The 23,506-nt window shown below is 43.2% G+C and overlaps 1 protein-coding gene across 5 annotated transcripts in view; it reads right to left on the bottom strand.

Moving 5' to 3' along the window:
• Positions 1-23,506, bottom strand: part of TTC37 (tetratricopeptide repeat domain 37) — a 79,682-nt gene that overhangs the window by 38,402 nt on the left and 17,774 nt on the right. For all 5 annotated transcript variants that reach the window (XM_029063424.1, XM_029063445.1, XM_029063454.2 and 2 more), the window contains 15 exons: positions 22,919-23,010; positions 22,284-22,359; positions 21,791-21,931; positions 21,093-21,191; positions 20,867-20,975; positions 17,657-17,797; positions 12,764-12,865; positions 12,236-12,375; positions 9,855-9,941; positions 9,649-9,752; positions 8,956-9,082; positions 7,786-7,965; positions 6,287-6,411; positions 5,242-5,495; positions 687-789 (listed from right to left, as the gene is read on the bottom strand). In XM_029063424.1, coding sequence (XP_028919257.1) covers positions 687-789; positions 5,242-5,495; positions 6,287-6,411; positions 7,786-7,965; positions 8,956-9,082; positions 9,649-9,752; positions 9,855-9,941; positions 12,236-12,375; positions 12,764-12,865; positions 17,657-17,797; positions 20,867-20,975; positions 21,093-21,191; positions 21,791-21,931; positions 22,284-22,359; positions 22,919-23,010 — 1,880 coding nt within the window. The remainder of the gene's footprint in view (positions 1-686; positions 790-5,241; positions 5,496-6,286; positions 6,412-7,785; positions 7,966-8,955; positions 9,083-9,648; positions 9,753-9,854; positions 9,942-12,235; positions 12,376-12,763; positions 12,866-17,656; positions 17,798-20,866; positions 20,976-21,092; positions 21,192-21,790; positions 21,932-22,283; positions 22,360-22,918; positions 23,011-23,506) is intronic.

The following is a 23,506-nucleotide window of genomic DNA, read 5'->3' as shown; positions in this document are numbered from 1 at the left end:
AGGCCCCAATTTTACTTCACACGATTTTGAATTCTGGGAGCTGGAGGGAAAAAAAGAATGTTATGCTCTTCCTCTCATGGTTCTCTTGGGTGTGTATTAGTACAAGAGATAGCTGTAAGTCTTAGTAAACAAATGTTATGCAAATCCCAATAAACTGCTATTTAGACAAAGACATGAGAGAACAGTAAAATCCACCAAAAATTTTTTCTCCGGTAACCAGTTGTCTACATTTTGACTTTGGGTAATGATGGATTGAAGAAATCAGCTCATTTTTAAGACGATGGATATCAATTTTATTTTCTCTCCTTGGAATGAAAACTTGGTCTTCAGACTTAAAATGGAATTCATTTCTTTAATGATATTTGTTAAGTGTTTACTAGGTGTCAGGCACTGTACTAAGTACTGGGGTAGATACCAGATAATCGGTTTGGACACAGTCCCTGTCCCACATTTGGCTCACCCTCTTAATCCCCATTTTACAGATGAGGGAACAGAGAAGACAAGTGACTTGCCCAAGGTCACACAGCAGACAAGAGGCAGAGTTGGGATTAGAACCCAGGTGTTCTGATTCTCAAGCCTCTGTTTCTACTATGCCATGCTGCTTCTCATTGCATTTATTTTCAATAAATGTTCACGAATAAATGCAAAATTAATTCAACCACCTCCCGGGATTACATAATACTAACCAAGTTAAATATTCCAGGGCTCGTTCGATGTAATCCACAGCTTTCCCATCAAGGTAATCAGCAAGAGCTGCTCGTGCCATCAGGAGATGACATTCACCCAGTCCTAAAAGAAAATTCTACTGTTAAATCACCTGGCACAGAATCCCTTAATCTTGTAAAGACGTCTTCATGGATAACATTTACATACTGATACAATTACCTAAGACCGACATTAAGTGTCAAAAAAAATTAAGATCCTATAAAATCATCTTGTTTATACTTCCATACACTCATGCTGGCATTTTAAAAAATTGGATCTTGAATGCGAGCTTCTGGAAACACAAAATATATTAATGCATGCATACCCACTTGTTGTCACGGTTACATTTCGACAGATATAATAAAGTACAAACACTTGTGAAAACATCATTTACGATATTTCCTTTAAGCTGACAAAGCACAGTGTTATTGAAAAAGAAAAGGATTTTTCCTAATCCTGCAGTCAATTATGGGATGTGATACACAGTCTCTGCAGAGAATTTAATATCCAAATGTGTCATTTAAAAGGCTTTCAGCCTTCAAAATTTTTTAAAGGGTTGCATGTTAATCAATCAACCGTATTTATTGAGCACTTAATATGTGCAGAGTACTGTACTAATCACTTGGGAGAGTACAATCTAACCAATAAAACCGTGGCTGCATATACCTAAAAAGCTAAATACATTCAAGGTGAAGATAGTTATAGAGATACATGGAATTGAATTAGGATATCAGTGCTAAAATTCAATAAAAAGACCATCAGTTACTCTACTTCTGCTGTGGTTAACACCATATCTTAAAGAATGCTCACCTAGAGCACTTTTAGATCTAATCAATGCAATTATGCATAAATATTTATTCACCTGCATGTTCAATTATTTATTTCGATTAACTATTTGTCCACCTTTTTAGGCCTCTCTCCCCGACGATAAAGTCGTTCGGAGGCAGGGCACAAGTGAGTTTTTTGGTTTTGGGTTCCCCGAGCACTGAGCATAGTACGCTGCATCCAGGAGGGCACTCAATAAATGCTGTTCTTGCTGCTGCTGCTAAAACTACTACTAATGGCCGGTTAGTATGATTTTGCATTCATTCATTTAATCGTATTTATTAAGCGCTTACTGGGTGGAGGGCACTGTACTGAACGTTTGCAGGTACAACCACACACATTGAGTGGACTAACCTTTGGAAACAGCAATCATTTGATTTTGGGGCTAACAAAATATATCTTCCCCTCTAGACTGAACCCCACGTGGCACAGGGTCTGTGTCCAACCCAATTTGCTTGTATTCACCACAGTGCTTAGTACAGTGCCTGGCACATAGTAAGCATTTAATAAATACCACTATTATTATTATTAGACTGTGAGCTCGTTGTGGGCAGGGTATGTGTCTCTTTGTTGTTGTACTGTACTCTCCCAAGTGCTTAGTAGAGTGCTTGGCACACACTAAGCACTCAATAATAATAATGTTGGTATTTGTTAAGCCCTTACTATGTGCCGAGCACTGTTCTAAGCGCTGGGGTAGACATAGGGGAATCAGGTTGTCCCACGTGGGGCTCACAGTCTTAATCCCCATTTTACAGATGAGGGAACTGAGGCACGGAGAAGTTAAGTGACTTGCCCACAGTCACACAGCCGACAAGTGGCAGAGCTGGGATTCGAACTCATGAGCCCTGACTCCAAAGCCCGTGCTCTTTCCACTAAGCCAATAAATATGACTGAATGAATCTTTATGGCCACTTCTTATTAGACTGTAAGATCATTGTGGGCAGGGAATGTCAGTTATACTGGTTATATTGTACTCTCCCAAGCACTTAGTACAGTGCTCTGCACACAGCAAGCGTTCACTACGATTGATTATTGTGGTTAGCAAATGACATTTGGTAAGCACTTACTATGTGCCAAGCACTATATTAAGTATTGAGGTAGACACGTACTAATTGGTTTGCACACAGTCCTGTCCGTCACTGGGCTCACAATCTAAATCGGAGGGCCAACGAGTACTGAATCCCATTTTTACAGGTTAGGAAACTGAGGTACAGAAAAGTGAAGTGACTTGCCCAAGGTCACACAGCAGACAAGCAGTGGAGCTGGGATTAGACCCCAGGTCCTCTAGCTCCCTAACCCAAGCTCTGTTACTGATGAACATTTTATCTCTTAGAAAATACCGATCTAGATATTATGGAAAAAATTATACTCTAAAGCTGAAAAGACTACTGGTCTGATCACATAACAACAATTCTTATGTTTTAAGACTTAAGAACATCTTTCTTTCCAACCAAATCACGAATACTCAAATCTTCAAGCATTCTCCTCCAAAAAGGCCTCGGGCATCAGTTCATTTTTGTTTGTGCTTCATAAACTGCTCTTTGCTGATCGCAGAGGTAATTTGCTGGTTGGTACATTAACGATGTTTGCTGCTTCACGACTTCACACTCCATTTACAGCATCGCAAAAGCAATACGTCAATCGATGGTATTTATTGAGCGCTTCCTGGGTGCACAGTACTCTACTAAGCCCTTGGGAGAGCCCAATATAACAGAGTTGGTAGACATGTTTCCTGCCTCAGCTTTCCCAGAGACCACCAGACCTCCTGGACTTTAAGTGGCTGCCTTAAGAACTTCTGCATCTCCAGCTCGCTGGCCAAGGGCTTGCTGCGCACAAGACTTCAGGCCAACCAATTAATCACTCTATCAGTGGTATTTAATGAGTGCTTACTCTGTGCAGAGCACTGTACTGAGCATCTGGGAGAGTCCAGTGCAACAGAGTTGGTAGACATGTACTCTGCCTATAACAAGAAGCAGTGAGGCCAAATGGCTACAGCATAGGCCTGGGAGTCAGAGGACCTGGGATCTAATCCCGGCTCCGCCACCTATCTTCTGTGTGACCTTGGGCAAGTCACTTGACTTCTCTGTGCCTCAGTTTCCTCAATTGTAAAATGGGAGTTCAATACCTGTCATCCCTCCCATTTAGACCGTGATCCCCACGTAGGACAGGGACTGTGTCCAAATGAATTGACCTGTATCTACCCCAGCACTAGGACAGTGTTTGACGCATAGTAAGCGTTTAACAAATACCACTGAAAAAAACACAATGGGGGGTAGGGGAAGCAGGGCCCCCCAGATCTCACTTGAGGGCCATCGCAGAATGGGCCGGTCCCCGAGAAGGGATGGGAAATTTCCCGAGAACTCCACTTCAGGCCCCTCCCAAGGATTCAGATTGGTTCCTGGGAGCTCTTGATAGAAACAGGACTCCCCCTTCTCCCAGAGCTGCTCAGAGCCCCCAACCTCCCCCTACCCGATGCCTCAGCCCCACCCCAGATATTACAATAAAAATCCAAATAACAAGTGCTTACTGACTAACCTTACTATGCTACAAGCTCTATGCTAAACTGTGGGGCTAGAGACAACTCAATAGGACATGTGGAAAATCACAATCTAAGAGCGAGGAGGAGGGCAGGTGCTTAATCCCCATTTTACATCTGAGGTAACAGTGGTTCTGAGAAGTGAAATAACTAGTCCAAAGTCAAACAGTAGGTGCGGCAGAGATGGCAATAGAAGCTAGGTCTCCTGACTCCCAGTTCTGTTCCTCCACTGTACCAGACCTCACCGGCACTGGCTCCTGCCGAGCCACTGATCCTGCTCACCCTCGAGTCCGGAGACAGCCAGAGATCCAGGAAGAAATGGCTCTGGCCGAAGCCACTGCTGGGAGAGCCAGTGAAGCTGGGGGGGATGGAAGCTCAGCTGTGGGAAGTTGGCAGGCCTATGGGCTCAGTGCCGTGCCTTCACTAATAATAACAATAATAATAATTATGGTTTTTGTTAAGTGCTTACTATGTGCCAGTCACTGTACTGAGTGCTGGGGTAGATTAAAGATAATCTGGTTGGACACAGTCCCTTTCCCATATGGAGCTCACAGTCTCAATCTCCATTTTAAAGATGAGGGGGCAAGAGAACTTGGCCAAGGTCACTCAGCAATCGAGCTGCGGAGCCGAGATAAGAACCCAGGTCCTTGTGACTCCCAGGCCCGTAGTCGCTTCCACCTGCCGCTGTGGGAAAAACAGAAACGGCAGGCCCGGCCCAGCCCAGCCCCCAGTACCAGGTGGAGGACTAGAGGCCCTGAAGCATCTGCTAACTCATTTCTACTATACTCTCCCAAATGCTTAGTACAGTGTGCTGCATGCAGTAAACACTCAATATATACCACTGATTGACTGACTGACCAAGTTGTTTCTCAGTAGGTAGAGATCTCTCAGCCCAATCAGGCAGAGGGTCCTGGAGCCGTTTAGTACAGTGTACTCCACCCACTGCCCACTACTACTGTTCGTAAGACCTCTACTATGTTGAGGCGAGGCATCCTTACAACCTTGATACCCTGTCCCCCGTGATGGTACTGAACTAATGTTAATGAATAATTACTAATTATTAACCGCATTTATATCCAACTGCGACTGGAGACACAGGACCCAAGTGGGGAAGGAGGAGTGATGCGTTATTTCCTTGACGGTGCTGAGTAGAAACAGAAAAGAATCCAAGTAACCTTTAAGGGCCGGGACATAATCTTCTGCCTTCTTTAAGATCTGCCGGTACTGAGCTACAGCCTCTTTATATTTTCCCAGGACCTGCTGGATCGCGGCCACTTTAAACACGCTGTAGGTAGACTCGGGGTTCAGATCGCTGGCTTTGGTGAAGGATTTTAACGCCGTCGTGTAGCCCCCTCTGCTTAAATACGCCTCGCCAAGAGACTCCCAACAGTTGTAGTCCTTTGGGTCTGCCCTCAAAGCTGCCTGCAGACTGAACCGAGAGAGGAGTCCGTGATAAGGATTAATGTGGTGAAACGGTTGAGCAAAACTACCACATTTTCTGAAGACGGGAATCAGGCAAACGCAACACCGCCTCCCCACTATCTTCCTATTAGGCCCGAACAAACCAGGGCCTGGCTCTGGAAATTCTCCTCTACTCCCCACCCAAAGTCTTCATTTCTAAGACCATAGTCACATTTACATCATAGCACTTCTGTACATAGCCATAATTTACTTAAATGTCTGTCCCTCTAGATTTTGAGCTCGCTGTGGGCAGGGAATGAGTTGCTGCTGCTCTCTCCCAAGCGCTTAGTACAGCACTCTGCACATAGATAGTGCTCAATAGATACCACCGATCGATTGACTGACTGTAAGCTCCCTGTGGACAGGGAACATGCCTACCAAATCTGTAATCTTGTACTCACCCAAGCGGTTGGTATAGTGCTCAGCACATGGAAATGCGCTCGATAATTCATCCGATTAATCGACTGAGTGGACAGCAGGCAAGGATTTTAGCCTGTGGAATCCTTCCTCTCCAAAATTCCGGGAGGGGACAAGTCTGCTAATTCTGTTGTTTTGTACTCTCCCAGGTGTTTAGTACAGTTCTCCACACATAGTAAGCGCTCAGTAAATACCCTCATCTAACGGAGTTCAGAACGGGCATGGCTCCGTTTAAGACCTCACCACCTCTCCAAGCAAGGCCCGCGGGGGTGATGGAGCCCAATACTGGCTTTGCCTCGGGGCTGGACAGACTCTGAGGGGAAATGAGGTAAACAGTCTTACTCGGCCACGGCCTGCGAATGCTGCCCAGCTTTCAAGTAGTAGAGTCCCCGCCGGAGCCAGGCCCATTTCACCGTCCCGGCGCTAGCCTTTTCAGTTACCTTCGTCAGGATAGCCAAGGCTGTTTCCTTAATGAAAACACAAACGGCCATTAGCGATGTGGACAGAGAAGTCCTCCAGCTCAGGGATCGGGCCTAAATGCTCACATCCCAGAGCAGGCACTCAATACAACTGATTGCTACAGCACATTATCATATTCTTTCTCTATCGTACTCTTGGAGAAGCAATGTGGCCCAATGGATAGAGCATGGATCTGCGAGTCAGAAGGACCTGGGTTCTAACCCCGGCTTCGCCATTTGTCTGCTGGGTAACCTTAGGCAAGCCACTTTATTTCCCTGGGCCTCAGTTACCTCATCTGGAAAATGGGGATTAAGACTGTGAATCCCACATGGGACATGGACTGTGTCCAACCTGATTAGCTTACATCTACCCCAGTGCTTAGTACAGTGCCTCGCGCATATTCAGCACTTAACAAATACCATTAAAAAAAAAATTCATTTTCAAATGAATATACCATCCATTCAGACATTTTTCACAGTTCTCCCTACTGGGCAAACTAAATGTAAATGATAGGATGAATATATCTGATGACTATCAATAAAAAGAAAAATTTAACATTAAAGTATATAAAAGCTACCTCTGGTGCCATCTGTGGCCAGGCAAATAGGGAAACAATGTCATCTTTTCAAGTTGATTGCCTAGTGGGAAGAGTGAAGGATTGAGAGGCAGGAGAACAGTCCAGGCGCTGACACTGACCTGCGTAGTGACCTTGGTCAAGTCACTCAGCTGTTCTGGGCCTCAGTTTTCTCATCTATAAAATGGAGAAAAGATACCTGCTCTCCCTCCTTCTTCAGTTGTGAGCCTCATGTGAGACAAGGACTATTTCCAGTCTGGTTAACGAATGCTTACGTTGACACTTAGGTCCAGAGTAAACCCTGAATAACTACCATAATATCATGAAAACCCTTTGCTTCTCATCTAAGCTACACTCCAACTAATAACAGGGTCTGAAGTTGTTGTGGGCAGGGAATGCGCCTGTTACAGTGTCATATTGTACTCTCCCAAGAGCTTAGTATGGCATAGTGTATAAAGCACGGGCCTGGGATTAAGAAGGTCATGAGTTCTAATCCCAGCTTTGGCGCTCATCTGCTGTGTGACCTTGGACAAGTCACTTCATTTCCTCTGTGTCTCAGTTACCTCATCTGCAAAATGGGGATTGAGACTGTGAGCCCCATGTGGGACAAGGACTGTGTCCAACCCAATTTGCTTGTACCTACCCCAGCACTTAGTACTTCAGTGCCTGGCACATGGTAAGTGCTTAATCTCTGAATGGCATCTCCTGAATACCATAATTATTATTATTATTATTGTTATTTTTGTTAGTACAGTGCTCTGCACTTACTGTATGTGTTCAGTAAATACAATTGATTGATTTGACATACCACATCTTCCAGTTCCACACTTAAGTCAATAGCTGCAGATCCAGCTTCTTCATCGGTTCCATCCAATTCAAAAGCTTTCCTAAAGCAACCACGAGCTCTGCTTTTATCTTCAGTTATGTCTCGGTAATAATGACCTAAATAGCAGAAAACCTTCCCCATGTACGAGTCCAATTTTGCAGCCTTTGAAATAAACATTGTACAGCAACAGAACATTAAAGTGCAGTTTGAAAGATAGAAGAGCTAAGTGCACATATCAAAAAAGGAAAAGAAAGTCATTTCATTTTTTAGGTAACAGATATAGTAGCAAAAATTCTTATGATGTAGAATCAGCGTAAACCAGAGTCACTTTCTGAAAGTTGTCTCCTATCTTCTTCTTCTTCATCTTTCATGGAAGCCTGTCTAAAACTGCAAACAAGTCTAAGAAAAATAATTGGACACTTGTGGAACTGATTTTCATTTATTAGTGAAGTCTATTATAACAGAATCTCTCCCAAGTGCCTAGCACAGTGCTCTGCACACAGTCAGTGCTCAATAAATATGACTGATTGTCCAGGGAAAGAGAAGTAGCACCCTCAAATCCCAGAGGAACTAGTGGTTAATCTTGAGATTTTTTAAAGGAAGACATATACATTTAAAGGAGAACCATATTCTCCAAAAAACAAACACTCCTACCAAGGTTCCTGGTGTTTCATTTGGGGAAAAAGAAGGAAAAGTAATTTAAAAATCAGAGTGTCTTATGAGGGAGGGCTAATGAAGCCCACCTCAGAATCAAAAGACCGAAAAAAACGGATTTGGTTGATAATCTGTCTGCTTCCCTCCTAGAGCTGAGAGTGCAGACCCTTCATCATATGTTTTCTGAGCCATAAGTGGGCTTGAGGCAAGAATGATCCTCTCGAAGACCTTCTAACAACGATTCTAGCTTCAGAAACCATTTGTCTTTGAATAGCATGTCCATCCTGCTATTTAAAAACACATGTTCCTATTATGAAAATAACTATAAGCAAGGCCTCTTTGAAAATTTTCAATTTTCCCCCGCCCCTAAAACTCATGACCACACATTCCTACAAAACATAAGGTCAGTGAGATAAGTCTGCATGTTTATTCTTCCAAAAAATAAAAATACCAGAAAACTGATTTTAAGTGAAAGACACATGCAAATACTTCCCTTACCTTCAGGAAATGGGTAAGAGCTTTTGATTTATCTTTTCTTGTAGCATCACCTGCAAACCAGTAGGTTAACCCAAGATAGTAATGATACTCAGCAACATCAGCTTTTATTTCAAGAGCCCTCAGGAAACTGTAAAACCGAGGGGAAAAAATATAAATGAAATTTGAGTGAGAGACTTGAAATGTATAACATATTTAAACTGATCCATCAGTGGTATTTATTGAGTGCTTTCTGTGTGTAGAAATCTGTACTGAGTGCTTGGGTGAGTAGAACACAACAGAGTTGGTAGATGTGTTTAAAATAGCAGAATCCCTCTCACCAGTTGAAATCCACAAGTTTAAATGGATTTTATATGTTTCCAAGCCCGACCCAAGGGAAAGGATAACTTAGAAAATGAAAGGTGGTAAGAGTTCACTTATTCATCATTCCACTGCCCACACCGGACGGGAGAGATAGAATGGAAATAACTGAGACATGATGTAGGCGCAATGAAAATGTGCAGTAAAAGCTTCTTCGACCCCAAAATATCATAATCGAGTGACTAGGGTCAAGGAATAAATGGACAAAAATGCAGTGCTCTTAAACCAATTTTTAAAATGCAAAGGGGACACACTGATACTAACTCAGGATACCCCAAAACTCCAATTTTGAAAAGAATGAAAAATGCAACATTCAAGATACGGCTGGGTCTGTACCTTTTTTCTGCTTGCTGATAATCCTCTCTAGTATAATGAATCAGAGCCTCAAGAGCGTGGGCTTCGGCTAAATCAGGATGGGATGAGACTAGTTCTTCTGCAATCTGAAACATTCAAATTAACTGTCAATCCCACATAGTTGTAAGGTACCATTTTCATTTTATCAACAATATGAATCTCACACACACACACACACACACACAAACCTTTAAAGATTCATCAATTAAGCCTTTGTTCAGATAAGCCTGGCCTTTGAGAGCTAAAAGCACTGGGATGTTATTTCCATCAGAAACCTGGAAAACAATTTAAAAGGTGCAAATGGTAAATGTAGATATTTCTCAAAAAAGTCTCCTCCTTCAGCACAACCAAGAGAGAATTAAAAATCTATAAATGCAGTGTGATTCTTCTACCTCAGTTAGACGTTTCCTTATTAACTAGAGCGCTCTGCACACAGTAAGCGCTCAATAAATATGAATGACTAACTACACTGGAGCTGGATTTTAAACTTATGCCTCCGGTAACAATTGGCATCTTCTAGGCTCCTTAAGTGAGGAGTGGAGTAGGGATAGAGCATGGGCCTGGGAGTCAGAAGAACCTGGGCTCTAATCCTACCTCCACCACTTGTCTGCTCTAAAACCTTAGGCAAGTCTCTTAACTTCTCTGTGCCTCATTACTTTCATTCATTCATTCGATCGTATTTATTGAGCACTTACTGTGTGCAGAGCACTGTACTAAGCACTTGGAAAGTACAATTTGGCAACAGATAGAGACAATCCCTACCCAACAACAGGCTCACAGTCTAGAAAGGGGGAGACAGACAACAAAACAAAGCAGACAGGCATCATTAATGTCAATATAAATAGAATTATAGATATAAAATATGTACATATATACACATGCTGTGAGGCGGGGAGAAGGGTAGAGCAGAGGGAGGGAGTAGGGGTAATGGGGAGGGGAGAAGCAGCAGAGGAAAAGGGGGGCTCAGCCTGGGAAGACCTCCTGGAGGAGGTGAGTTTCCAGTAGGGGTGTGAAGGGGGGAAGAGTGCTAGTTTGGCAGATGTGAGGAGGGAGGGCACTCCAGGCCAGAGGTAGGACGTGGGCCAGGGATCGACGGCGGGACAGGTGAGAACGAGGCACAGTGAGGAGGTTAGCAACAGGAGTGGAGTGTACAGGTTGGGCTGGAGGAGGAGAGAAGGAGGTGAGGTAAGAGGGGGCAAGGTGATGGTGAGCTTTGAAGCCAACAGTGAGGAGTTTTTGCGTGATACCAAGGTTGATAGGCAACCACTGGAGATTACTGAGGAGGGGGGTGACGTGCCCAGAGCATTTCCGTAGAAAGAACTTCATCTGTAAGGGGATTAAGACTATGAGCCCCATGTGGAAAATGGACTGTGTCCAACCTGATTAGCTTCTATCTACCCCAGCACTTAATACAGTGCCTGTGACACATAGTAAGTGTTGAACAAATATCATTAAAAAAAATAATGGTCTAGCATATAGAGGAGGGGTCTGGGAGTCAGAGGGACCTGGTTTCTAATCCTGGCTCCTATACCTGTCTGCTGCGTAAAGTTGGGTAAATCACTTAACTTCTCTGTGTATCAGTTTCCTCATCTTTACAGTGGGGATTAGGACTGTGAGCCCCATGTGGAACATGGACTGTGTCCAATCTGATTAGCCTGTATCTACCCCAGTGCTTAGTACAGTGTCTGGCATATAGTAAATCTTAACAAATACTATTTTTTAAAAAACTGTACATTTTTTCTAAAATGCAGGTGTATATTAAGAGTCAAAAAAAAAATTCCAAAACCGTGTCAAAGGGCTATAGCTTAGGCAGCTCCTGACCCATTGTAATGAGTTAGTAAATCAGAGAGAGCAGTTCATTAGTGAACTACTGGCTCACCCCTGTTTAAACCTTAAAACTCAATTAAGAATTGCATTCCTATTGAAAGACAAAGATAGCACTAATTACCAAGGTCTGCTATAAAGTTGCAGAGTGGTAGAAGAAACGATCATCTTTGCAGATACTCTTTAAATAGTACATTTTAGATGTGGTTTGTTTTTCTCCTAGAGACCTCGCAATATATTCCAAACTCATTAAAAAGATCAATAATGCTTCACAGGATTCAATGTTTAAACAAGTTTCCCTGGAGATTCTCTTGGAGATTTTTTAAAAAAACCAACTGGGAATTAATCATATTAGTTGAACAAGCTTTCCAAATACTTGGGTTATTAGAGCAGTAAGTCATTATTTTCACCATGAGACACATGTCCATCACACATACCCCCAGGAAAAAGCTACTATGAGAATGCCAAACTAGGAGGAGATAACAGTAAAAGAGAGAGCAAAGTTTGTCCCGTGTAAGAAAATGAATCTGCCTTGCTAAATAGCCAATCCTCTTCGGTTTAGACACACAAAAATCAAACAAGTGGAGTTGAAGGCTCAGGGTTAATATTAATAATAATAATAACAACAATTACAACAACAGCCCTAGAGGAATTAAAAAGAATGGGGGAAGGTAGGAGAGAAAGAAGCCCCGGGTGGTTAAAACTACAGAAAATGAGAGGGGTGAAATGCGAACATGAAAAATACCTGTTCAAGGGTACTAATAGCTTCCTCTGCATAATCACAACCTCTGAGTTTTATCAGAGCCTCTGCTTTCAGAGAGAGGCAGAGATTCTTCTGATGAAGACCCCGTCCAGGAACAGTGATGTTTTCTAATGTCTTCAGAGCTAGGGAAATTAAGGATATTTCAGGTTTTAAAAGTTAAGCCAATTTATCCAGGAGCCAAGGTTGAAAACCAAAAGAACAGTGATTGTAGAGTAATGATACCTGAAAGCTGGATATCAGTTAATTCTTCATAGCTTTTAGAAAAAAATATCTGCATTAAGAACATAGATCTTCATAAAATGGACCCTAAGAACATTCCATGATGTGCCTTTTTAAAGACCTGACAAACAGTATGGACTCTCAGGGAGACAAATAACTAAACTCTCAGATGTGTTATTGATGATAAAACCACTTACATCTCTCTTTAGACTAGAACAAACTGTGTGAGAAGCCACTACTTCAGCCAAAAGAACTCCAAAAAAAAAAAAAACGAGAGAAAACCACTTTTACCTTGATTGCAGGAAAAAATGGCTTCTTTATGCCTGTGCATTTTCACTTGTGTTTCTGCCAAATGATACCATCCAGCTGTACAGGAGTTGCTCCGCTGTAACCCTAATGGAACAAAATAATCAGCAAACCCCAAAATGCACCTCAGTCTATGTAATTTGTTAATCCCTCGAAACTGTTTCAAACCCACTGGGAAGCTCTGAACATCACTCTGAAAGGCCAGTAGTTGGTAATGCCTTTCATTCAACTGTAGTTATTGGGCGCTTACTGTGTACAGAGCACTGTACTAAGTGCTTGGGAGAGTACAACAGCCACATTCCATACTCACAACAGGCTTACAGTCCAGACAAATTATGCCTTGTAATTCTCCAGACAGAGGACTCAGTTTCCAAGTCAGAGATGGGGAGCGTTACTACCAAAACACTGCTTCACTACTCTGTTTTGAGGTCACCCTAAAATGATTCTCCTGGGATATATTCAAGGCATCCAAGAGCCATGGGTGTGTGTGAGGGGGAGAGGGGGCACCCCTCAATCAATACATTGACTGACAGAATGGATCCCTCCTGCTCTAATTTGCTCATTTAAAGCCTCTGTCCTTCCCCTGCCAGGCCTTTAAAGGCCCACAGGAATGAAGCAGCAGTGTCTAGGCTGACAGCCAAAACACCGGCAATAGAAGCCCACCACCCATTCCCAGGCAATCAGCGTGATCAATCAATCAATTGTATTTAATGAGCGTTACTGGGTGCAGATCCCTGTACTAAGCGCTTGGGAGAGTACAATACAAAAAAGTAGGTAAACATGATCCCTACTCACAGAGAGCTTGGAGGCCGGGGGTGGGACGGGGGCAGAGATAAAAGTCAATCACTCATTTACTGAGCGCTTAGTCTGTGCAGAGCACTGTACTGGGTGCTTGGGAGAGAATAATATAATAGAGGATTACAGATGGCTATTTACCCAAGTGCTGTAGGGCTTGGGTGAACGTCAACGTACTGCCTAATCTGGGATTCTTCCTATTTTAAATCAAGGTGCGGTGGAAAATTCTGTGGGCCTGGCCAAAAAACTGCACAAGACGGATTAAACATGGATCTTCAAATCATCCCTTGACTCCCACTTCCACTTAAGCTGGCTTCTGCCCTGGCCGTGGCTCAAGTGTTGCCAAGAATCTTCAATCCTAACAGCTTCCATCACATACTTACCATCTTAGGGGAGGAGAGCGAGAAGAAAGGCCTGCATCAGCTACACCAAGACCATCTGCAAGGGTCAGAACCTACCCATTGGCCTACTCTGCTCTCAACCACAGAGGCCAGGGAGGTAGATGATGGCAGGAGAGTTGGGGACGGCAGGAAGTCAGTCAAATTCCCTCATAGTCTTGCCTGAGGCAGAGGTCCAGGGCCTGCCCAGCCACCCTAGGCCTTGCTCGGGTCCAGCTACCTCAGTAGTGGCATCTGTCAATTCTAGCCTGGCTCGCTCTCGGTATAATGCAGTAGTGACACCAAAAACTACTCCTCTCTGGAACTCACAAAGTTTTTTGCGTTTTTAGGGTATTCGTTAAGTGCTTAGTATTTAATAATAATAATGTTGGTATTTGTTAAGCGCTTACTATGTGCAGAACACTGTTCTAAGTGCTGGGGGAGATACATGGTAATCAGGTTGTCCCACGTGAGGCTCACAGTTGATCCCCATTTTATAGATGAGGGAACTGAGGCACAGAGAAGTGAAGTGACTTGCCCACAGTCACACAGCTGACAAGTGGCAGAGCCAGGATTTGAACCCATGACCTCTGGCTCCCAAGCCCAGGCTCTGGCAGGCACTGTTCTAAGCACCAGGGTAGATACAAGGTAATCAGGTTGAACACAGCCCCTGTCCCATGTGGGGTTCACAGTCTTATTCCCCATTTTACAGATGAGGGACCCGAGGCCCAGAGAAGTGAAGTGACTTGCCCAAGGTCACAGAGCACACAAGCGGCAGAGCTGGGACTAGAACCCAGGTCCATTCTGACTCCCAGGCTTGCGCTCTATCCAGTAGGCCACGCTGCTTCTCATGTTGTCCTGTGAGCCGCAGCTTTCCAATTTGGTGCCCTCACGGAACCTGGTCTGAAACAATCCAGTCTCACCAGACCTTGGGCAGCTCTAAGCCTTGGCAGGAGCTTCAAGACGCCTCCTCACTACTGCCAAAATACTCCCTCATCGTCTCTGCCTCTAGACTGTGAGCTCATTGTGGGCAGGGAATGTGTCTGTTGTAATACTGTACTCTCCCAAGCACTTCCAGTGCCATACAGTGCTTTATTCAAATATGATTGAATAAATGAATGAATGAACATCTTGCATCTTCCCGTCCTCGACCTTCACAGGCTAGGTTAGAGAAGCAGCATGGCCTAGTGGATAGAGCACGGGCCTGGGAGTCAGAAGGACCTGGATTCTAATTCCAGCTCTCCCACTTGTCTGCTGTGCGACCTTGGGCAAGTGACTTAAGTTCTCTGCACTTCTGCTACCTCATCTGTAAAATGGGGATTAAGACGGTGAGCCTTACTCAAGACAGGGACTGTGTCCAACCTGATTACCTTGTATCTACCCCAGTGCTTACAATAGGGCCTGGTGTAGAGTAAGTACTTAGCAAATACCACTAAAAAAAATCATTTTCTCACCACCTACACACAAACTCTGCCATATTCTTCCACACTCACCCAGACAGTTACCCCGGAACTTGCTTACCAACTATATGCATATGCATAAAGTCCCCTTACACTCACTTGAAAGAATACACACAGAGACACAAAGAAACCGGCTCACATGAAGATATCCAGAAATCTCAAGATGGGGAATGCTCGCTTGGAGATGCGAAGAGGGACACACGTTCCCACAAACAGTCCCCCGATACGAGAGAGTGAGCAATAGAGTTCAGGGGCAAAGGAAGAGAGAGAGAGGGGGAGAGAGAATGCTAAGGAAAAAAACAGGGAGAAAATAAGGGAAAGGCAAAAAGGAGAATGTGGAGTCAACTATCAACAGAGAATTTTCTGAAGGGAACTAATAATGCAGTACCTCATGTAGCTGCAAACTTTATCCATATGCTACAACCTCGAGAAGCAGCATGGCTTAGTGGAAAGAGCACGGTCTTCGGAGTCAGAGGTTGTGGGCTCTAATCCTGGCTCTTCCACTTATCAGTTGTCTGACTTTGGGCAAGTCACAACTTCTCTGTACCTCAGTTACCTCATTTGTAAAATGGGGATTAAGACTGGGAGTCCCACGTGGGACAACCTGATTACCTTCTATCTACCCCAGTGCTTAAAACAGTGCTTGGCACATAGTAAGTGCTTAACAAATACGATTATTATTATTGTTATGGGGTTGACTGGTCAGCCCCTTTGATTTGCACTGATTATTTCATTCCTTAAGCAGGACACAGCCTTACCCCTATGCAGTGGGGAGAATTGGGCCAGAGTTAGCAGAGGCTAAGGAATATTAGCATATTAGGCAAGTGTTTGGACCACTTTAAGACTATAGAGAACAGGAGAAGTGCTTGGGAAAAAAAGCAACTAAAATAGCTGAAAACAGGACAAAAGGAGAAATGCTGAGGGAGTTGCATGATTAGTCTAGAGAAAAGTGATGATTATAATTTAACAAGTTTTCACACACAGCGCTGATCTTCTGTCCTCTACTTTCAGAGAGAACCAAATTAGAACAAACTTAAATTACAGCAAGTTTAAATTAGATGTAAGAATGGAACTTCTTGGAATGGTGAAGGTAAATAAAAATGCTTGGCTATTTATTCAGAGGGTGAGAATGAAAAGCCCAATGTATTTCATATCCTCGACTCGTCCCACATATTCGATCTGTCACTAAATCCCGTAGGTTCCACCTTGACAGCATTGCTAAAACCCACCCTGCCCAGCCATCCAAACTACCACTACGCTCATTCAAACATTTATCCTATCTCACCTTGACTATCGCATCAGCCTTCTTAAGGACCTCCCTGCCTCCTGTCTCTACTCACTCCAGCCCCTACTTCACTCTGCTGCCCAGATCATTTTTCTAAAAAAAACAAACAAAAAAACTTTCAGTCCATATTTCCCCACTCATTCAATCGGGCCAGTGTTGGACCATTTTAAGAAGGAAGTAAATAGGAGAAAAGTTTGGACAAAATCAACTAAAAAAGAAAGCTGAAAATAGAACTTAAGAAGAAATGAATACAGAGTACAGTACAGTGCTTGACAGAATACAACAGAGTTAGTAGACATGTTCCCTGCCCACAATGCGCTTACAGTCTAGAGGGGAGACAGACAGTGATGTGACTAAATACATTTTATGTACACAAGTTCTGTGGGGCTCAAGAACCTCCAGGGGTTGCCCATCCAACCTCCGCATCAAAGAGAAGCTCTTTACCACTGGCTTCAAAGCACTCACCACTTGCCCTCTCCTACCTTGTGTCACTCAATTGCTACTTCATGCTCACTCCACCCCTCTACCGCCAACCTACTCACTGTACCTCAAACACAACTATCTTGCTGCCGACCCCTCACCCACGTCCTGTCTCTGGCCTGGAACTACCACCCCATTTATATCCAAAAGTCTATTACTCTCCAGACCTTCAAAACCTTATTAAAAATCACATCTCCTCCAAGAGTCCTTCCGCAACTAAGCGTTCATTTCCCCTTCTCCCTTCTGAGTTGCTCTTCCACTTGGATTTGTACTATTTATTTATCGCAACCTCAGCTCCACAGCACTTATATACCTATCCATAATTTCAGCTCCTTGTGGGCGGGAAACGTCTACTAACTCTGGCACAATGTACTCTCCCAAGTGCTTAGTACAGCACTCTGCACCCAGTAAGCACTCAAATACGATTGTTTGATCCCAGTTTTCAATAGTCACCCGCTTGACGCACTGTGTGTACACTCACCTTTAGCTAAGTTTGTGGCAGCATCTTCATATTTCTTATCTTGCAGTGATTTCATGCCTATGCCAATTAGACCTGGGCCGCTTTGGGGGTCCATCTCCACAAGCCTTTGGCAGCACTGAATGACCTCATCATTGAAATTTCCTAGAATTAAAGGAAAAGAGATAATTTAACGTATACTAAATTCTTAGAGATCCAAAGCTGTCCTCTTCCAATCAAAAGAATGAATTGTATAGGCCTAAGATTCTATTTGAAACCAGGTAAATGACACCTACGATCCTCTTCTGTTTTGTCTCCCCTAGTAGAGCAAAAGCTCCTTGTGGCCAGGTAACATGATACTTCATTATTCTGTACATCCCTAATCCCTAATACAGTTCACTGCATCAAGTGGATGCTCAGCAAATGCTATTACTACTACACTGAATCTTGCTTCCCAGAGACAGAAAGAGAAACACACCCACATAAACCCCCAGTCCCGCACGACGTAAAATACTAACATGCACGGATTGTTCCCTTTGCTTGACCTTGGAGTTGAAAAACATAACTGTCGAAATTAGCCATTCCCAGCCAACGGAAAGGATGGCTCGCATGGATAAACGGGACATTCTTGGAAGAGAAAGGATCAGACTTTTGAAACCAGTGCCGGCCCCCAGGCATTAGCATTCGCTCCCAGATCCCAAGGCGATGCTTGGCAATCCTCAAACCAAGCAGGTTGAAACCTAAGCGGACAAAGGGCCACCCCTAAGCCTGCTAGTTTCTCTTAGTAGAACGCTGGGCACAAAGTAAGTGCTCAAATGCCTTGATGTGTGATTCAAGCTGCTACTTTTAAACAAGAAATTCTGGAGGACTCTAGCTAAGGGGAGGTCTTTCATCAACCCTTTCTGCTCATATAGCTATGAGCTCTTTGAATTTGATGCTACTTGAATCTGATTTACTGACATTATCTAAAGGCGAATTCTGTGTGTTGCGGGAGACCCTCAACGCTTCACCTCATTATTTACCTAAGTTCATTATTTTGTATTTTAATCAATTTATATCTCCTTGATTTCCCTATTAAATTATAGCCTTCTTGAATGCTGAGATTATGACTTGCCTCTCTGTGTGTGCCCCATTTGTCTACGATAAAGCTCTGTTAAACGAGGCCATTTCCCTGTAATAGGACACATGTGCTGAGATGGGCTTCTCTACCCATTCCAGCAATTGAAGAGGCTCTCATAGCCTGAGAAACAGAGGGAAAAATAATAACAACAATTACAGTGGCATTTTGTTAAGAGCTTACTATGTGCCAAGGCACTGTACTAGGCAGTGGGGTGGAAACAAGCAAATTGGTTGTCGTAGGAGAGTAGCCAGGTGAGCTAGGAGCAGACAAGCTGATTGACTGCTTTGAAGACAAAGGGAGGAGTTTTTTGTTAGATGCGGAGGTGGACAGGCAACCACTGGAGTTTTTTGAGAGCAGAGAAACACATCCTGAACTTTTTTGTGGAAAAATAATCTGGGCAGCATAGTGAAGTAGGTACTGGGCTGGGGAGAGACAGGAGGCTGGGAGGTCTGCAAGGAGGCTGATACTATAATCAAGGCGGGATAGGATAAGCCACTGTATTACCATGGTAGCAGTTTGTATGAAGAGGAAAGGGCAAATTTTAGCACTTAACAATCACCATAAAAAATGCAACTCTCTTGTTCTAGGAGAACTGAGTGTCCCTGAATTCCCTGCTACAAACCTGAGGTGTGATTCCTCCCAAAAGAATAGAACAGCTATTTTGACCCCCTAGAATAACATCCACCAGTGTCTAAATCTGGATCTGACAAACTTAACTGAATTCTCTTGTGTACGGCCAGCTTGAAAAAAAATTTACATTTGCTTCTCAACATCACCACTTAATTTTTTTTTTTATTACATTCACTTGGCTTTCCTCATGTTGCTAAAGCACAAACCTTTAAAGGTGTTCTTATTTGTTTGGATTTGAAGAGCCATAAAGCTTCTTATCCTCCACCACCTCCACAAAAAGCAATAAAAACTAAAAAGATTAGTGATAGGGTAAAAAAAAACACACTTCATCTGACAACTGTAGGAGCTCTCAAGTACCTATTGCTCCTAGCTTCACAACTGGAGTTCTGTTCCAAACAAATCCTCAAGCCTCAGAATGAAAGTAAGACAGAAGGGAATAAAAGAACTGTGTTCCTTCTGGAACAGGACACAGTGATGAATGGCAGGGAGTATAGCATTCAGTACTTTAGTAGAGAAGAAATCTTATGCTCAGTGACCCTTTAGCTGTCATAAAGAGTTTGCAGAGGCAATGAATAGAAGATCTAGGAATGAGATTTTTTAAAAAATTTTTAAAAGGTAGGGGGGGCAGGCGGGAAACATCCAAAACTTTTGGAGTAGTTCCTTCACAGGGCCATTAAAAAAAAAAGCCAGTTGGCGACTGTACCAGGATGGAAGAACAAAAATGCTTGTGATGCAACATGAAAAGGGGAGGCAGTGTGGCCAGATGGAAAGGGCAAGGGACGGGAAGTCGGATTCTAGTCCCTGCTGTGGGACCTTGGGCCTATCATTTTACTTCAGCCTTAGTCTCACCTTGTAAAATGGAGAAAAGATACCTGTTCTCCCTTCTCCACTGAACTGGGAGACTCAGAAAGGACAGGGGCTACAAGCACCTAATAAATTATCATTACACAGATGCCCTTATCAAGTAATGGCATTTACTGACAGTTTACTATTTGCAGAGCACTGTTCTAAGCATTTGGGAGAGTTCAATATAGTTAGGAGATATGTTCCTTGCCCACAAGGAAGATATCCTCTAGACTGTAAACTCATTGTGGGCAAGGAACACGTCTTTTTCCCACAGAACCAACCCTCCATTCCTCTTTTCCCACTCCTTTCTGCATCACCCCAGCACTTGAATTTGCTCCCTTTATTCAACTCCCTCTTCCCCACAGCACTTATTTACCTAGCCATAAAGTATTTACAGTAATTTCTGTCTTCCCCCTAGATTGTATGCTCACTGTGGGCAGGGAATATGATTACCAACTCTGCTATGATGTACTCTCCCAGGTGCTCAGTACAGTGTTCTGCACACAGTAAGCGTAGGGTAAAGGGTTTAATCCCCTTTTACAGTGCACACAGGTAAAATACGGTAACCGCCCAAATAACATCAAACCCAAAGACCCACGATAAGGTTACAATTAACCAACACACAAGACCCAACTTACCGGACTGAATTAAATGCAAACTAAGCATCTCTAATGGGTAATGCACAGTGGGATAAATCATCATCATATCTTCACAGGCCTTCCTCAGCCTGGCTGTCTCATGAGGAACCTTGCCAAGACATAGAGAAAATATATCATTAATATGGCAAAATATGGTTCATTGCTAGAATATTAGCAATGTGGATATAACCCGACATACAACAGGAGTCTGGAAAAGTACTCTTACTCTAGATAAACATTGAATGAGATCTTTGTAGAGCATTTGGTGATCTTCGCTAGGAATGTGGTCTGCAGATTTCACCGCATTCTCAAATGCAGTTAAAAGCTGAAACAGAGAATACATATATGAGAAGAGTACAGGAGGAGAATAGCATGCTAAAAATGTCTCGGCCTGAGCCTTTTCTGCAGGATCTTAACCGGCTCTCAGTTTCAATAGTTCTTCCTACTGAGGCTGTCGATCGTCCAGTCAGAAAGGAGGAGAGAAATTGCTCACTTGATGGAGGCCCATTAACTCAAGCAGTTGAAGTCACGCCCTGAAAAAGCAACTAACTATACTAAGTGGAGGTAAGAAACCCAGTTTTTCAACCCACTTCTGCACTGGAACTGCAGCATGACCTCAGGTAAGTCATTTAACCTACTTGGGCCTCGGTTTCCTCATCTATAAAACAGAATAAGATTCTTGCTCTCTCAACTCTGTGATGGATACCCGCTGATCAGTTTTTCGGGACTCCACCCCAGTACTAAACACTTATGTTTGTGTTTGATCCGTGGTCAGCGCTTAGAAAACAAGAAAAAAAAGCAACAAGAACAAGTTTGTCCCATGGGCCAGACCCTAGAGGTCACACTGCATTAGATCACATTAGGTCACACTGCTTCCTGGTTTTCCAGGGACAGTTAAAGTGTATTGTGTATTCAGGACATTACCAGTTGCTGGGTTTCATTATTTTGATCCTCTGCACAGTCAGCCAATAACTGGGTCATTCTTTTCCATAGCTGGTGTAATTCTGGTTTCTCTGCCCCTTCCCCCTCCCTGTTTTTGATCAGCTTGTGCCACGTCCGGGCCACCTGTCAAAAGGAAAAGTGAGCTGGGGATGGCCTCCTTGAAAAGAGACTGGTTAATAGTTAGGGCCGACACCTGGGATGTTCTCCATGACTAGGAATGACCTGAATTAGACGGAGCCACATCCAAACAGCCAAGTATTCAGGAAGATGAGGAGATCTATCCCCATCTAAAAATGCATAACTTCAATCTGGGACCCCAGGGATGGCTTATTTGCTCTCCCAGACTTCGCTCCAGAGAAAAGGTTCTCCCCACTCCCCCTTTTAATTTATGACCCATGGCCACTTCTCATGGTGAAAGGGAGATCCTAGTGAAATTTGTTTTTACTAAAAATCACCCCCAAAGTAGCCAACCTACCTCCAGATGTTTCTTTTCTTGGTGATACAGATCCACAAGCTTCTTACAAACATCACACCACTTCTGCTTGTCACTGCTGAAAAGGGAAAAAAACACACACATGCTTTTTTTCCCCCCTTGTTCAAATCTACCTAATGAAAAAACAGTAAGGTTGGTCCTGTTTTGCCCCATGTTCCATTTCATGTGATAGTTTCCTCCTAAAATGAAAACAGCAGTGAACCTCCATTATAGAAACTAGAAATTAAACACAAAAGGGCATGACTTTTTATTTCCACAATTAAAGATTAAGTGAGAATAAGATCCCTGTTCTCCTTCTCCCTTTGACTGTAAGGCCCATGCGGGACAGGGACTGTGCCGACCTGATATCTTATACCTTCCCTAGAGCTTGCCACAGTGCTTGGCTCATAGTAGACAATAAATAATAATAATAATCATATTCGAATACAAACGGACTTTGGCGACGGGAGCGGGGGTGAGTGGAGGGGAGGACAAGTAAAATTGTTAAGTGGCAAACTGAAAGACAGCATAAGGTTTCCATTTTGCTGGGCAGCAACGTTTAGCCAAGACAACTAGCAGTTTTGGTACCTTTCTAATTCCAATCTATAAATTAACCCTTACCCCAAAGTACTGATTACCTTTCGTAGAGGTCCAAGAGTTTTTGGTAAACATTGGGTAAGTCTTCCTTGGCATTTGTATGGTTAGACTTTTCATACAAACTCGCTAACCCCTGAATGGATAAAAGAAAAAAAAAGTAATTAGCTTTGCCTCAATGCCTAAAATTCACAATATGAAATTCCCAGTCATTTACTCCCTCATTAATCCAGAAAAATTCACATATAAACTGGAATATTTCTTTGGGACAAAAGTCAGTGCCCAATTCCACACTCCTACCCTGAAAAAAGAACAAACATATCCCCCAATTTTGCAAAGCACTTAAACGCTCAATAATTTTTCTATAGTATACGTTCAAATGAAAATAGAATCTGACTAAAAAGAAACAAGACTGCCTTATACACTGCTCAGATTTCAGTGATAATAATAATATTGGCATTTGTTAAGCGCTTACTATGTGCAGAGCACTGTTCTAAGCGCTGGGGTAAATACAGGGTAATCAGATTGTCCCACGGAAGCTTACAGTCTTCATCCCCATTTTACAGATGAGGCAACTGAGGCACAGAGAAGTTAAGTGACTTGCCCACAGTCACACAGCTGACAAGTGGAAG

This window comes from Ornithorhynchus anatinus, chromosome 1, assembly GCF_004115215.2.
Source record: "Ornithorhynchus anatinus isolate Pmale09 chromosome 1, mOrnAna1.pri.v4, whole genome shotgun sequence".
Taxonomy (NCBI): domain Eukaryota; kingdom Metazoa; phylum Chordata; class Mammalia; order Monotremata; family Ornithorhynchidae; genus Ornithorhynchus; species Ornithorhynchus anatinus.
The sequence above is the reverse complement of the archived record's forward strand: the minus strand, read 5'-3'. Positions and strand labels throughout refer to the sequence as shown.